Here is a 12,602-nt window from a genome sequence, read left to right as displayed (position 1 = left end):
CCCAGGCCACCAGGTGGGAAACGCTCCCTATTACAATTTGCACCTTCCATACCTACCTGTAGGCATTCCCCATCTACCTGTTCACATTCCCCATCCAACTGTGGACATTCCCCATCCACCTGTGCACCTGCGGTCTCCCCATCTACCTGTGGGCACTCCACGCTCACCTGCACACATGCCACAATTGCCATTCCCTGCAGGCATTCCCCATTCACCTCTACACATGCCGTTCCCACTGCAATTCCCAATTTTTCCATTCCCGGCTCCTGAGCCCCGACGGCACCATTCGTTCGGCCTTCCTTCAATTCATTCGTCCAGGCATCCATTTTGTTAATCAATCCCCCAATTTTTCCTTCCAATTGCTCATTCCTTTCCTTCATTTTATTCCTTTGTTCATTCATTTGTTCATTCATCACCTCCATTTTTCCCTCCAATCCATCAATTTTACTTTCCATTCCGTCCATTTGTCCTTTCAATCCCTCTTTTAATCCATCCATGTTTTTGGTTTGGGCATTCAATTCTCCCGTCAACCCCTCAATTTTTCCGGTTTGAGCATTAATTTGCTCCTTCATTCCCTTCATTTCATTCCTTTGGGAGTCCATTTTTCCATTCAACCCATCAATTTTATTTTCTAGTCGCTCACTGCGCTCACTCTGAGCCTCCATTTTGTTTTTCATTTCGCCCATATCTTTACTCATTTTGTTTTCCAGTCCATCAATTTTTTTACTCTGAGCATTCAGTTCCCCCTTTTAACCCATCAATTTTATTTCCCATTCTTTCAGTTTGCTCTTTAAATTCTCCCTTTAATCCCCCTATGTTTTTGGTTTGGGCATTCAATTCTCCCGTCAACCCCTCAATTTTTCTGTTTTGAGCATTAATTTGCTCCTTCATTCCCTTCATTTCAATCTTTTGTTCATCCATTTTGTTCTTCATTCGCTTCAAGTCTTCCTTCATTTCAATCTTTTGTTCATCCATTTTGTTGTTCATTCGCTTCAAGTCTTCCCTCAATCGATCACTCATTCCTTTCATTCCTTCCCGACATTCATTCCCCTGGGACTCCATTTTGTTTTTCAGCCCATCAACTTTATTACTCAATCGCTCACCCATTCTCTCACTCTGCTCCCTCTGAGCCTTCATTTCTCCCCAATATCCATTTTCATTCCTCCCATATCCGTTTTTATATAAATTTTCCATGTCCCAATTCTGTTATCTATTCCCCAAATTCCTCTCGTCAATTCCCGACTGGCTCGCTCACTGCTCTCGCTCTGAGCCCTTCTGTCGTCTTTCATTCTGTTTTCCAATCGCTCACCCATTCTCTCACTCTTCTCCCTCTGAACCTTCATATCGTCATTCATTCCCTCCATTTTCCTAAGCAATTGACCCAACATCTATATGGTTGTCGGGGCCGTCCAAACGGCGGGGAACACTCCAACTCTACCCCTGAATTCCCCCATCTACATCCGACCCACTCCCTATGCTTCCCACATCTTTCATTCTCCTTTCCATACCGCTCACCTCCTCCTCCGCAAAGGAGGTCGCTTTCCCGCGCGGCTTTACAATACAACAACAACAACATGCATTTTAAGGCCATTTTCCCTGCTAGAGCGGGGGTTAGCCTTGCGGTCCCCATGACAATCTTCTCCATTTTGCCCTATTTTCTGCATCTCTCCTTGTTAACCCCCTTGCCCGCATTTCTTCTTCCACCATCTTTAGCCAAGTCTTTCTCGGTCTTCCCCGTCCTCTACTTCCTTCTACATTCATTTCCATCATTCTTCTCAACCAGTCACTTTCATCCTTCCTCAACACATGACCAAACCATCTCAACCTGTTCCTCTTCACAGCATCAATCACAGGCTCTATTCCCATCATCTTTCGCAATTCATCATTTGTCTTCCTCTCTCTCAACGATACTCCGCACATCCACCGAACCATTCGCATTTCTACCCTTTCCAGTGTGGAAGTAGAGATCTCGACATCATATTGGTTGGAATTGAAAACGGAGCAGATAGTGAGATGATTCGTAAATGAATGTCAGAAATTTGCACGAAGATAAGCGCGGACCTGGTAATCTCTTGTTCGCCTTGTCACGACCCCGGGCTAGAGCACATTCCTAAGCCTTCACTATTGTGAACCAAATGAAAGTTCAGAGGAACTCCCAGCAGGAAGGGATGGTCGGCAACGCCTGGGGGAGCGAACTGGCGCCGATGAGGCGAGCGTGGAAGACCTCGGAGCATTTAGCGGAGGGAAGGATTAGCGCGGCGGTGCCCATATAAACGAGAACATTTCTTTGACCTGGGAGACTTGCGACGGGAGCCCATGCCGAACGGAACGAACGAGTGAACCGGCGCTGAGCAGAAGACCGGCCGAAGGAGGAGAACCAGCGACTAGAATCATCAAATCCATTGAGTTACTGTAGTCATTATTATTTGAAACAAGTGAATTATTAGTTAATAAAGCTTTGCTTTTGTAAAAGCTGTTTGGTCATACCGGAGCCTCCTGAGTCCTTCAACATTCCCGAACACCAGCCTTCGTTGCTGCTCTACGTTCATTACCCATGTCTCGCTCCCAAAAATCATAACACTTCTCACACATGCAGCATACACCTTTCCCTTCAGCTTCAACGACACTCCCCTCCTCATCAGCACGCCACTCAGTTCCCGAAACTTCTTCCATGCACATCTCACTCTAGCAACCGTTGTCGAGTCTGATCCACCTTCTTCATTCAGCATGTCTCCGAGGTAGCAAAATGTTTTCACACCTTCCAGCTTCAAGCCGTCTCCAAGATCCAACTCAACATTTCCTCCATCTGCAGGTCCCTCTGTGCACACCTTACATTTGAATGTAGCTGCCACACTGGTTAATGACCCTCTCAGACCACTACATTTTTGATGAACCCACTCAGCGCACATTGTACATTGAATGGAGTTCACTCCGACACCCTTCCTGCACACAGCACATAGCCACTTCCCAGTTCTTTCCACCTCACCACATGCTTTACCACTTGCCATCACCTTCGTCTTTCCTATATTCACCTTCAGACCTTTTGTCTCCATACATTCCTTCCACTTGTTCATCTTTTCCTTCACTCCATCCATACTTTCCGCAATCAACACCAGATCATCTGCATACAACAACTCCCATGGTAAACCCTCCTTTACGTTATGAGCCAGCACCTCCATCGCAGCTACAAATAGTAGTGGACTTAGTACAGACCCCTGATGCACTCCCACCTTCACCTCAAACTCACCACTGTTCCCGTCCTTCGTCCTTACAGCTGTGCACGCTCTTTTGTACATTTCCATAACTACTCTGATCAACCATTCCTCCACTCCTAACTTCCTCAATGCCCATGTCAATACTTCGCGTGGAACCCCATCGAATGCTTTCTCCAGATCAACAAACCCAAGAAATAACTTCTTCCTCTTCTCCATGTACTTCTCCTGCAACTGCCTCACAATAAAGAGAGCGTCTGTCGTTCCTTTTCCTGGCATAAATCCAAATTGCATTTTGTCGATCTTCACCTTCTTCCTTATCCTCCTCTCCAACCCCCTTTCCAATACCTTCATTCCATGCTCCAATAACTTTATCGCTCGGTACGAGCCACACTCCAGAGGGTCGCCTTTCCCCTTGTATAGAGGGACGAGGGTACTCAGTTCCCAATCCACTGGAATGCGGCCTTCTTTCACCACAAGATTACAGATCTCTGTCATTCTCCTCACACCCCAACTTCCTGCTGCCTTCAACATATCTCCCACAACTCCCGTCGGCCCTCCCGCTTTTATACTCTTCATTGCTTTTATCGCTTCCTCAACTTCCTTCTCAGTTATCTTCTCTGCCGGTCCTAAAAATGGGTTACTCTCTTTGTTGCCATCCCATTCATTCTCTGTATTCAACAGCATTTCCATACATATATCTTTTCCAGCTTCCTTTAATTCCATCTGGGTCCACAACGACTTGTCCCACTTCATCCTTCAAGCAATGCACCCCCATCACATCACACCTCTCTTTCGCTATCTGCTTTGCAATCCTGAATACCGCTCTCTGACCCTCTTCCGAAGCCAAGCTTTCTCCGAACATTTTCCTACATGCCTCCTGCGCCTTTGCTTCCTCTTTTTTTGCAGCCTTCTTGGCTGCCTTATAACTTTCATGCTCTGCTTTTACTGCTCCCGTACCCTTCGCCTTCTGCCACTCCTTGAACGTCTTCCTCTTCTCATCAATCCTCTTTCCAACTTCCTCATCCCACCACCATGTTTCCGAGTGCCTTGGTGGTCCTTTTGTCCATCCACATACCTCACCAACGGCTCCCAACCGACTATCTTTCATTGACATCCAACCACGTTCAAGCTCAACCACATCATCCTCGACCCTACTCAGCCTCTCTTTTAGTGCCTCCCTTACTGTCACCTCTTTCAACCTCCACACCTTCATTCTCGGTTGGTACTTCACCCACCGAGCTCTCCTCGCACCTTTCACCCTTATGTCGCAAACAACCAAGTGGTGCTGTGAAACAGCCTCCTCCCCCGGGATCACCTTTGTGTCTGCACCACTGCACCACTGCCGCTCCCGTCCCCGACTCTGTGGTCACCGCACGTGCTATGCGAGGTGGGTAGGCCTCTCGGAGGTGTAAATGGCGACGGCCAAGGGTGGCGGTGTTCCAGCCTGATTTCTTCCTACGTCATGTCAGGGGGGAGGGCATCATTTAGTGTTGTACTAAAGGTCCTAACTAATGTTTAGTGGTCTGCAGTGCCATAATGGACAAAGGTTTGACAACCAGGTGAGACATACAAGGGCTCTATTGATTATCCCCTACACTAACTAACACACGAATCTCCTGGTAGATTCACATTCATACATCTTAACCCGACAAACGCCTACACATGACTTATTACAGGAAGTGTTCCTTATCGCGACATCTCGAAGCATGTTACCTATTCAGATCTACTCTGCTCTACATATTGCTCTACCAAATTCGTAACAGTATTGTTACGTGGACGACACGTTTATCATCTGTCCCAGCGAGTCAATTAGTAACAAGCGTTACGCCTAGATCCCCCGTCGGTGAAGTGATGTGAGTTGACCAAGTGGAAGACGCAGAAAACATGCTATGATATGATATTTCGCTCACAAGGTTCAGACATACATGGAGGTGGCCATCTTGGATTTTGACGTGGTGACCCAATTTTCAATAGCGTTCTTCCTTATGCCTAGATACACCCACACACCATATTAGAAGTTGGTACTTCGCTTATTTTTCAAGATATTCCGCTCACAAGGTTCAGACATACATGGCGGTGGCCATCTTGGATTTTGATGTGGCGACCCAATTTTCAATAGCCTTCTTCCTTGTGCCTATATACACCCAGACACCAGATTAGAAGTTGGTACTTTGCTTATTTTTCAGGATATTTCACTCACAAAGTTCAGACATATATATGGTGGCGGCCATCTTGGATTTTGACGTGGCGACCCAATTTACAATAGTGTTCTTCCTTATGCCGAGATACACCCACACACCAAATTAGAAGTTGGTACTTCGCTTATTTTTCAACATATTTCGCTCACAAGGTTCAGAAATATATATGGTGGCGGCCATCTTGGATTTTGACCTGGCGACCCAATTTTCAATAGCGTTCTTCCTTATGCCTAGATACACCCAGACACAAGATTAGAAGTTGGTACTTCGCTTATTTTTCAAGATATTCATCTCACAAGGTTCAGACATACATGGCGGCGGCCATCTTGGATTTTGACGTGGCGACCCAATTTTCAATTGCGTTCTTCCTGATGCCGAGATACACCCACACACCAGATTAGAAGTTGGTACTTCGTTTATTTTTCGAGATATTTCGCTCACAAGGTTCAGACATATATATGGCGGCGGCCATCTTGGATTTTGACGTGGCGACCCAATTTTCAATAGTGTTCTGCCTTATGCCGAGATACACCCACACACCAAATTAGAAGTTGGTACTTCACTTATTTTTCAAGATATTCATCTCACAAGGTTCAGACATACATGGCATCAGACATACATGGCGGCGGCCATCTTGGATTTTGACGTGGGTTTGTACCCACACACCAAATTCGAATGCGGTCCTTCGCTTATGCACGCACGCACGCATGCACGCCCGCACGCAAACATGCACACCCGGACGGACGGACGGACGGACACACGGACGGAGGGGAAAACCATAGTCCCCCTTTCGCTCCGCTGTGCGACGGGGGACAACAAACATGAGGCTATTGGGAAGACCTTTCCTTCCACCTTCCATCGACAGGGGACAATAAAGTAATGACAACAATACATATGTATTGTTGCGTTTGCAGGGGGTAGGCAATACCTTAGTCCAAGTAGAATTGTATAGATTAGTGCGCTCCAACTGTCGTGAAGAAGAAGAAATCTCTATGTATCATAAGTAGGAAATCCAGTGTGGCAGACGCTGCTCCCTCGGGCTGGCCTCACACAGCCGACACACCAGAAATGGTTGCAGGAGTTGAGTGCGTGCTAATGGGAAACCGTCGCATTATGCTGGATGAAGTGGTCTCCAAATTGAACATTAGCCATGGTTCAGCATACCATAACATTCACAACGTGCTGGGGTTCCGCAAAGTGTCTGCAACGTGGGTGCCGAGACAACTCACACCCGAACTGAAAGAACGGCGAGTGGACGCATGTGAAGAACTTCTGCGACGTTACTAAACAGAAGGCGACGCTTTCTTATAGCGCGTAGTGACTGCGGATGAAAGCTGGGTCCACCACTTTCAGCCAGAAACGAAGAGGGCAAGCAAAGAGTGTCGCCATTCATCTTCACCGAAGCCCATCAATCAACAGGAGATAAACCATGCAGTGGACCTCCGAGGATATCCATCGACGACCATATTGCTACAACGATCCTCGCCGATTTCACGAAAAGCCCCAAAATGTCTCTTCGGCGTTTGTCTGCTGTGACAGGAGTGTCGAAAAGCAGTATCCACCACATTCTTCAAGCACACAAATGGCATCCTTACAGACTTCAAATCCTGCAGAAATTAAGCGAATATAATCCGGACCGACAGATGGAATTTTGTGAATGGACTACGGAACAATGTGCTCAAAATTCAGATTTCCCATCCACCATTCTGTTCAGTGATGAGGCTGCTTTTTAAGCAAATGGTGAGGTGAACCGACAGAACACCCGCTACTGGTCCCAAGACAACCCTCAGTGGTTTAGGTTATTGTGTTTTTGAGAGGTTATTGTGTTGACGGCCCATGTTAACTAGATGAATAAAGGTGGAGAATAGTTTGCCAACCCGAGATTATACGAGCACATTTACCACAATCCGCAAACCTTGCCTCAATAATTTCATCGCGATAGAGCGAATCCACAAAGGGGAAACCCAAAAAATGCAACGCTCTCCTCCTTCTGATACTTCAATTTGAATCACATAATGATTTTAAGACCGTTCAAGAAATCCGGAAGTTTAGCACTACTGAAGCAGTCTTATGTCATTGACCACCCTTATACACTGTAATAAGCCGTTGAGTATCAATTTAGGAGATAGAGGCTTTATTGATTGGTACATAGCCATACGGCAGCCTCTTCCTCACCCCAATACACATGGCACGCCTTCTAATGCTGTACTTACCCTTATATAAAACACAATGTATTTGTCTGTCCCCCACATTAAGGACGATTTGAGTGGAGTTTTACAGGCCAACTTTCAACACGACTGTGTGTTCCCGAGTCTATTTTTCAGGATACAATTTTTTTTATTTTTACATTTTCCATAAAAGAGTAATTGCACCTTTTTATGCCTCCACCACCAAAGGTGCCAGAGGCATTATGCTTTCGGGTTGTCCGTACGTCCGTACGGGCTAAGCCTCGTTTTTCTCAGCAACCACATGTCCGATTGAGACTAAACTTTCAGGGTAGGAGTGACACCCATGCAAAATGTTTTTCTCATAATTGTGACATCATAGGTTACGTGGTATGGCAGCCATCTTGGAAAAAACGCAAATAATTAAAAAATTATTTCCCGGAAACCACTCAATAAAAAAATTTGAAACTTGGCACATTGACAAGTACTCCCAATGGGGAACAAAAGCATGATAATGATGACATCATAGGTCACATGGTTTGGCAGCCATATTGGATTTAGCCTAAAACATTTTTTAAATTCTCCCAAACCACAAAATCGATTGACTTGAAACTTTGTGTGTCATTGACTAGGCATGGCGATTAAAAGAGGATCATGAAAGCATCATTGGTCACATGGTGTGGCAACCATATTGGATTGAAGGGAAATATTCAATAATTATATCTCTGAAACCGCTTATGCTATCGATGTGAAACTTTTCAAATATCATCTAACACCATTGTTGCAAATAGTTTGAAAATGATAACATCGTAGGTCATGTGGTTTGGCAGCCATCTTGGATAGAAAAACAAAACTTATCCGATCAACACGAAACTTCACAAACGTGATCCCTACCCATACATATGCAGAGTGTACATTTTTTAAGGTCATATGTCACGTGGTATGGCAGCCATATTAGCTTGAAAGCAGATTTTTTTTTTAAATCGCTTCTCTGAAACCACTTCACCGATCGATGTGAAACCTGTCATGGCTGGTGAAAATGTGATACTTGAAAACAGCTGAAGGGATTTAAATCAAACTTGTTTATTTTAGCACAGTGAACAAGTTGCACCTACCCATTGTGGGACTATATGGAGGCATATTGGCGACAGTCGCATTGCTCTAGTTACCCTCGCCTGAGGAGAGGGTATTGCATTTGAGTCCGTTTGTCTGTCGGCACAGAATAAATACGATTTTCTCTGCAACCGTTGGTCCGATCGACAGGAAATTTTCACCATAGGTGCATCTCCACCTGTGTAATGTTTTAATGACAATTATGACATCATAGGTCACATGGTTCGGCCGCCATCTTGGAAAAACTCTCAGGGTCACAGAGTAAAAAACAATCAAAACAGCTGTTCACCACCATCTCTTATCTTCCCCCATCCAAAACCTTGATCTTTTCTACCCCCACTAATTCACCCCAGATCCACCTTGTTTGAAATTCCAACTTCTTTCCTGGAAGTCTTGGCAGTGTCCATACGTTTTATACCTCTCCCACCCCCCCCCCCCCTTCCCATGCCTTCCCCCCAAAGCCCTCTCCCTCCCACAGTTCTCTCGATGTCTCCATGTCTCTCGGTCCCTGCTCTCAAATGTTGTGTTTGTGTCCTTCCCCCTCTCTCCCCATCTTGTCTACCGCTCCCGATGTTATTTGTTTTGTGTGTCTGTTTGTCTTTCTGTGTGATTAATGTTCGCTCTTTCACGAGCCTCGATCTTGTATACAAAAAAAAAAAAAAAAAAAAAAAAAAAAAAAAAAAAAACCTTTGCACCTCGATATCTCCGAAAGCGCTGCATAGAAAAAATTGAGACATGGCTCATTGTAAAGAACTCTCCATGGGGAATAAAATATGTTAATGATGATGTCATAGGTGCCTCCATTATGACATCATAATTCGACAAGTACAAAACTTCATCCAATCAAGATGAAATTTCTTGAGCGTCATGTAGGCATAAATTGGAGAGAAAAAATAATGATGACGTCATCGGTCACGTGCAAAGTTTTTCGATTTGTCCAAGATGGTAGCCGAACCACGTTACCTATGACGTCATAATTGTCATTACAAAAATTATACAGGTGGAGTTGCACCTATGGTGAAAATTTCCTGTCAATCGGACCAACAGTTGCAGAGAAAATCATATTTATTCTGTGTGGACAAACAAACAGACAAACAAACAGACAGACAAACAAACAAACGGACTCAAATGCAATACCCTCTCCTCTGGCGAGGGTAATAAATGTCTGGAGAGGTTTGAAGGCAGATAAATAAATTAATTCTGTGTTGTACCACCATTTTTCCCAGTGTCTATTACATCACTCAATCCAACACGATATATTAGTTTGTCATGCCTATCATTTGTGACATTTATAACGTCGTTAAAAACAGCAAGTTTCCTGTCTGAATGATTTTCAGTTTTGTTTGATTGTCAGGCAGACAGAGTAAAAAACATCTCACTTCTTTCTGCACATATGCGATTGGGACGAAATCAGAGACAAAGTACGGTAAAATGACAGACTTGACTTCCTATTCATTTCCGAATCAGGTTCAAAATATAGCATTCAATTGAAATAAGTTGTTTTGGGATATCCCACCACCATGAACATGAACCATTTGCTTCACCCCAACTTTTCGCTTTGCATGCGCGGAGTAATGAACAGTATGTAATAAATAAACAAATAAAACCAATCAGCAAATAAACCAGATAACCCTTACCGAATCGTACTGCCCTTGAACAAACCAAGTGTCACAGATGTCTTAATAGTTCTTATCTTAGGAGCTGTTCATTCGCTCGACAAGAATACAGTACAGAGAATACAAATAACAATTGGTCAGAGGTCGCTTTGAAATGCAGAGGCAAGCTGGGCAGGAGGTCCGGGGCAGTGTGACATGTTGGCACATGGCGCAATACGGCCTGAAGACCCCTCAAAGGTCCGCAACTGTCGCTCCCTCAAAGTCCTCTTTGCTCTGGAGATTAAATGTTCACAGCTCCGGCACACTCAGCTCTGAACGTGCAAAGAGATTCGTTCTGCAGATATCAGGTGCTCTCCTCCATTCTGCATGACACCAGTTCTCAAAATAGGTCCCTCTCCTCCGGTGTAATTGTCGCCCTCTCAGCTTTTACGTCTCTCTCTCTTGTAAGCAGTTAACAGAAATGGCGCGTGAGATAACCAAGAAACCTCCTGCCATGCCGTTGTGGTCTCCAATGGTGAAGCTAATTTCTGGCTTCCTCAACGCTGTTTTACCTTGACAATCAGCTCTTGTGGTGATGCTCATTGCTGGCCTTCTCAATGCAGATTCACCACACCTGTACAATCTCCTTGGTGAAATATTGCACTTTAAAGGTCTCGTATGAGCTTTGTAAGGAGATTTAATGAGGAAAATAACAAAAACAAACAGTCAAAGGTTTGAAGAGGGAAGAACAACAGTAGGGTAGGGAAAACGGACATCAATCTGCACATACGCAACACATACCTATTACACGAATAGCATGTCATGCTTATCTTAACAAATACAAAGGAATAACTATAATTCTACTAAACAGTTATTCACCCCTCATGATCATTCCCAAAACAATATATATTATAATCAGTCATAGCGAAATATTTTCTGCAATAAGACTCGTTCTTCATTGTGAAGCTCAGACATCAAGTTGGCCATCCTGCTTGCAGTCCATATATGACAAAAGAACCACAGATTAAAAAAAAAACTTGCACTGGAGTGCACCAAGGTGTTGTGGATATGATCAATAAGTCAACTTATCGTTGGTCAGAAAGATATTCAGCTTCTTACCTGTTTTGGATGTTTGGCAATGACGTCGATGCAGGCTGCTTCCAGCTGCACAGGATCACAAATGATGCTCCAACCACTTTCAGCAACTATTTTTACTGGAGATCGCACTTCATTATCCTTCCACATCATGGTAAACACCTACACAAAAATATTTTGGTAAGAAGGGAATAAATGTGCAAGGACACTCTAAAAAGATGTTCGGAAATGCTAATGTAAGACACAAGTGACCTTTTCAGCTGACAATTAACAAAGAGAGATATGCACAGGATAAGGCAATCTGAGGAAGAGAAGTGAGCAGAGAAGCAAGTTCATCGGCTTATACAATGGCACATTTTATAAAACTAGACAATACCTGCTCCCAAAGGGAGCGAAAGGATTCGTTTTCAGAATTGGCATCATTTCCCGACTCGCAATACCCCTGCCCTCCAGCAGGGGCCAATGGATCAACCAGTTGCACAATTACACGTGTTCAAGCAGAAATCACACGTAGTCTCCAAACACACATGGGGGTGAAGGGGTGGTGTGCGTGGTGGCAAGGATCTATTTAATGCCCATGACATGAGCAAAATTTGGTGAAGGTCGGTCAAGTCGTTTTGGATTCCATAAGGAACAGATCCCCAGGCATCGACTTACTTTAGCGCAAGTCAAGATGGATGCATTTATGAGGACCGGTCATGGTTGAGCTACACGTTTTGCCCGAGCCGATTGGAAATTAATGGTAGATCACTGAAAGTTTGTAATGCAGTCGTGACATCTGGAAACTGTGCAGCTATAACCTGTGTGCGTTCTTTGAAAGCATTCTAGTTCTTTTCAAAATGGCAGTAAAGTGCGTCACGTGCCACAAAACAGCAATGTATTTGAAGTTTATGGCAAATAAAAATGTGGAGCAAATTGAAATTCACCACAAGGTCTGCTCAGTTCTGGAATACATTTCTCTCACCATCATGTATGACTAAGTTTTTGTGCAAAATTTAATCAACCTCCAAGATCCAAAGTTACGCTTGAGTGGTGCAAAACGTTTGAAATGAGCACGAATTGCTAATGGATGATGAACATGCTCATGTGCGACTAAGCCCAATTAAGCAAACCCCCAATACCCCAACTATGGTACATAATGAAATAACCCCAATAACCCCACTGTTCCTGCTGCTATCTCGTACAATAGCATTGTGGGTAATACTCCAGTTCCTATTCCTA

At 44.3% G+C, this 12,602-nt stretch overlaps 1 protein-coding gene across 7 annotated transcripts in view; it reads right to left on the bottom strand.

Annotated features, from left to right (window-relative positions):
- GATB (glutamyl-tRNA amidotransferase subunit B) overlaps positions 1 to 12,602 on the bottom strand; it is a 173,506-nt gene that overhangs the window by 2,116 nt on the left and 158,788 nt on the right. For all 7 annotated transcript variants that reach the window (XM_068114434.2, XM_068114433.2, XM_078777033.1 and 4 more), the window contains one exon: positions 11,406 to 11,543. In XM_068114434.2, the coding sequence (XP_067970535.2) occupies positions 11,406 to 11,543 (138 nt within the window). The remainder of the gene's footprint in view (positions 1 to 11,405; positions 11,544 to 12,602) is intronic.

Source organism: Myxine glutinosa, chromosome 4 (assembly GCF_964187855.1).
Source record: "Myxine glutinosa chromosome 4, kmMyxGlut1.1, whole genome shotgun sequence".
In the NCBI taxonomy this organism is placed as follows: domain Eukaryota; kingdom Metazoa; phylum Chordata; class Myxini; order Myxiniformes; family Myxinidae; genus Myxine; species Myxine glutinosa.
This window is presented reverse-complemented; position numbering and strand designations above follow the sequence as displayed.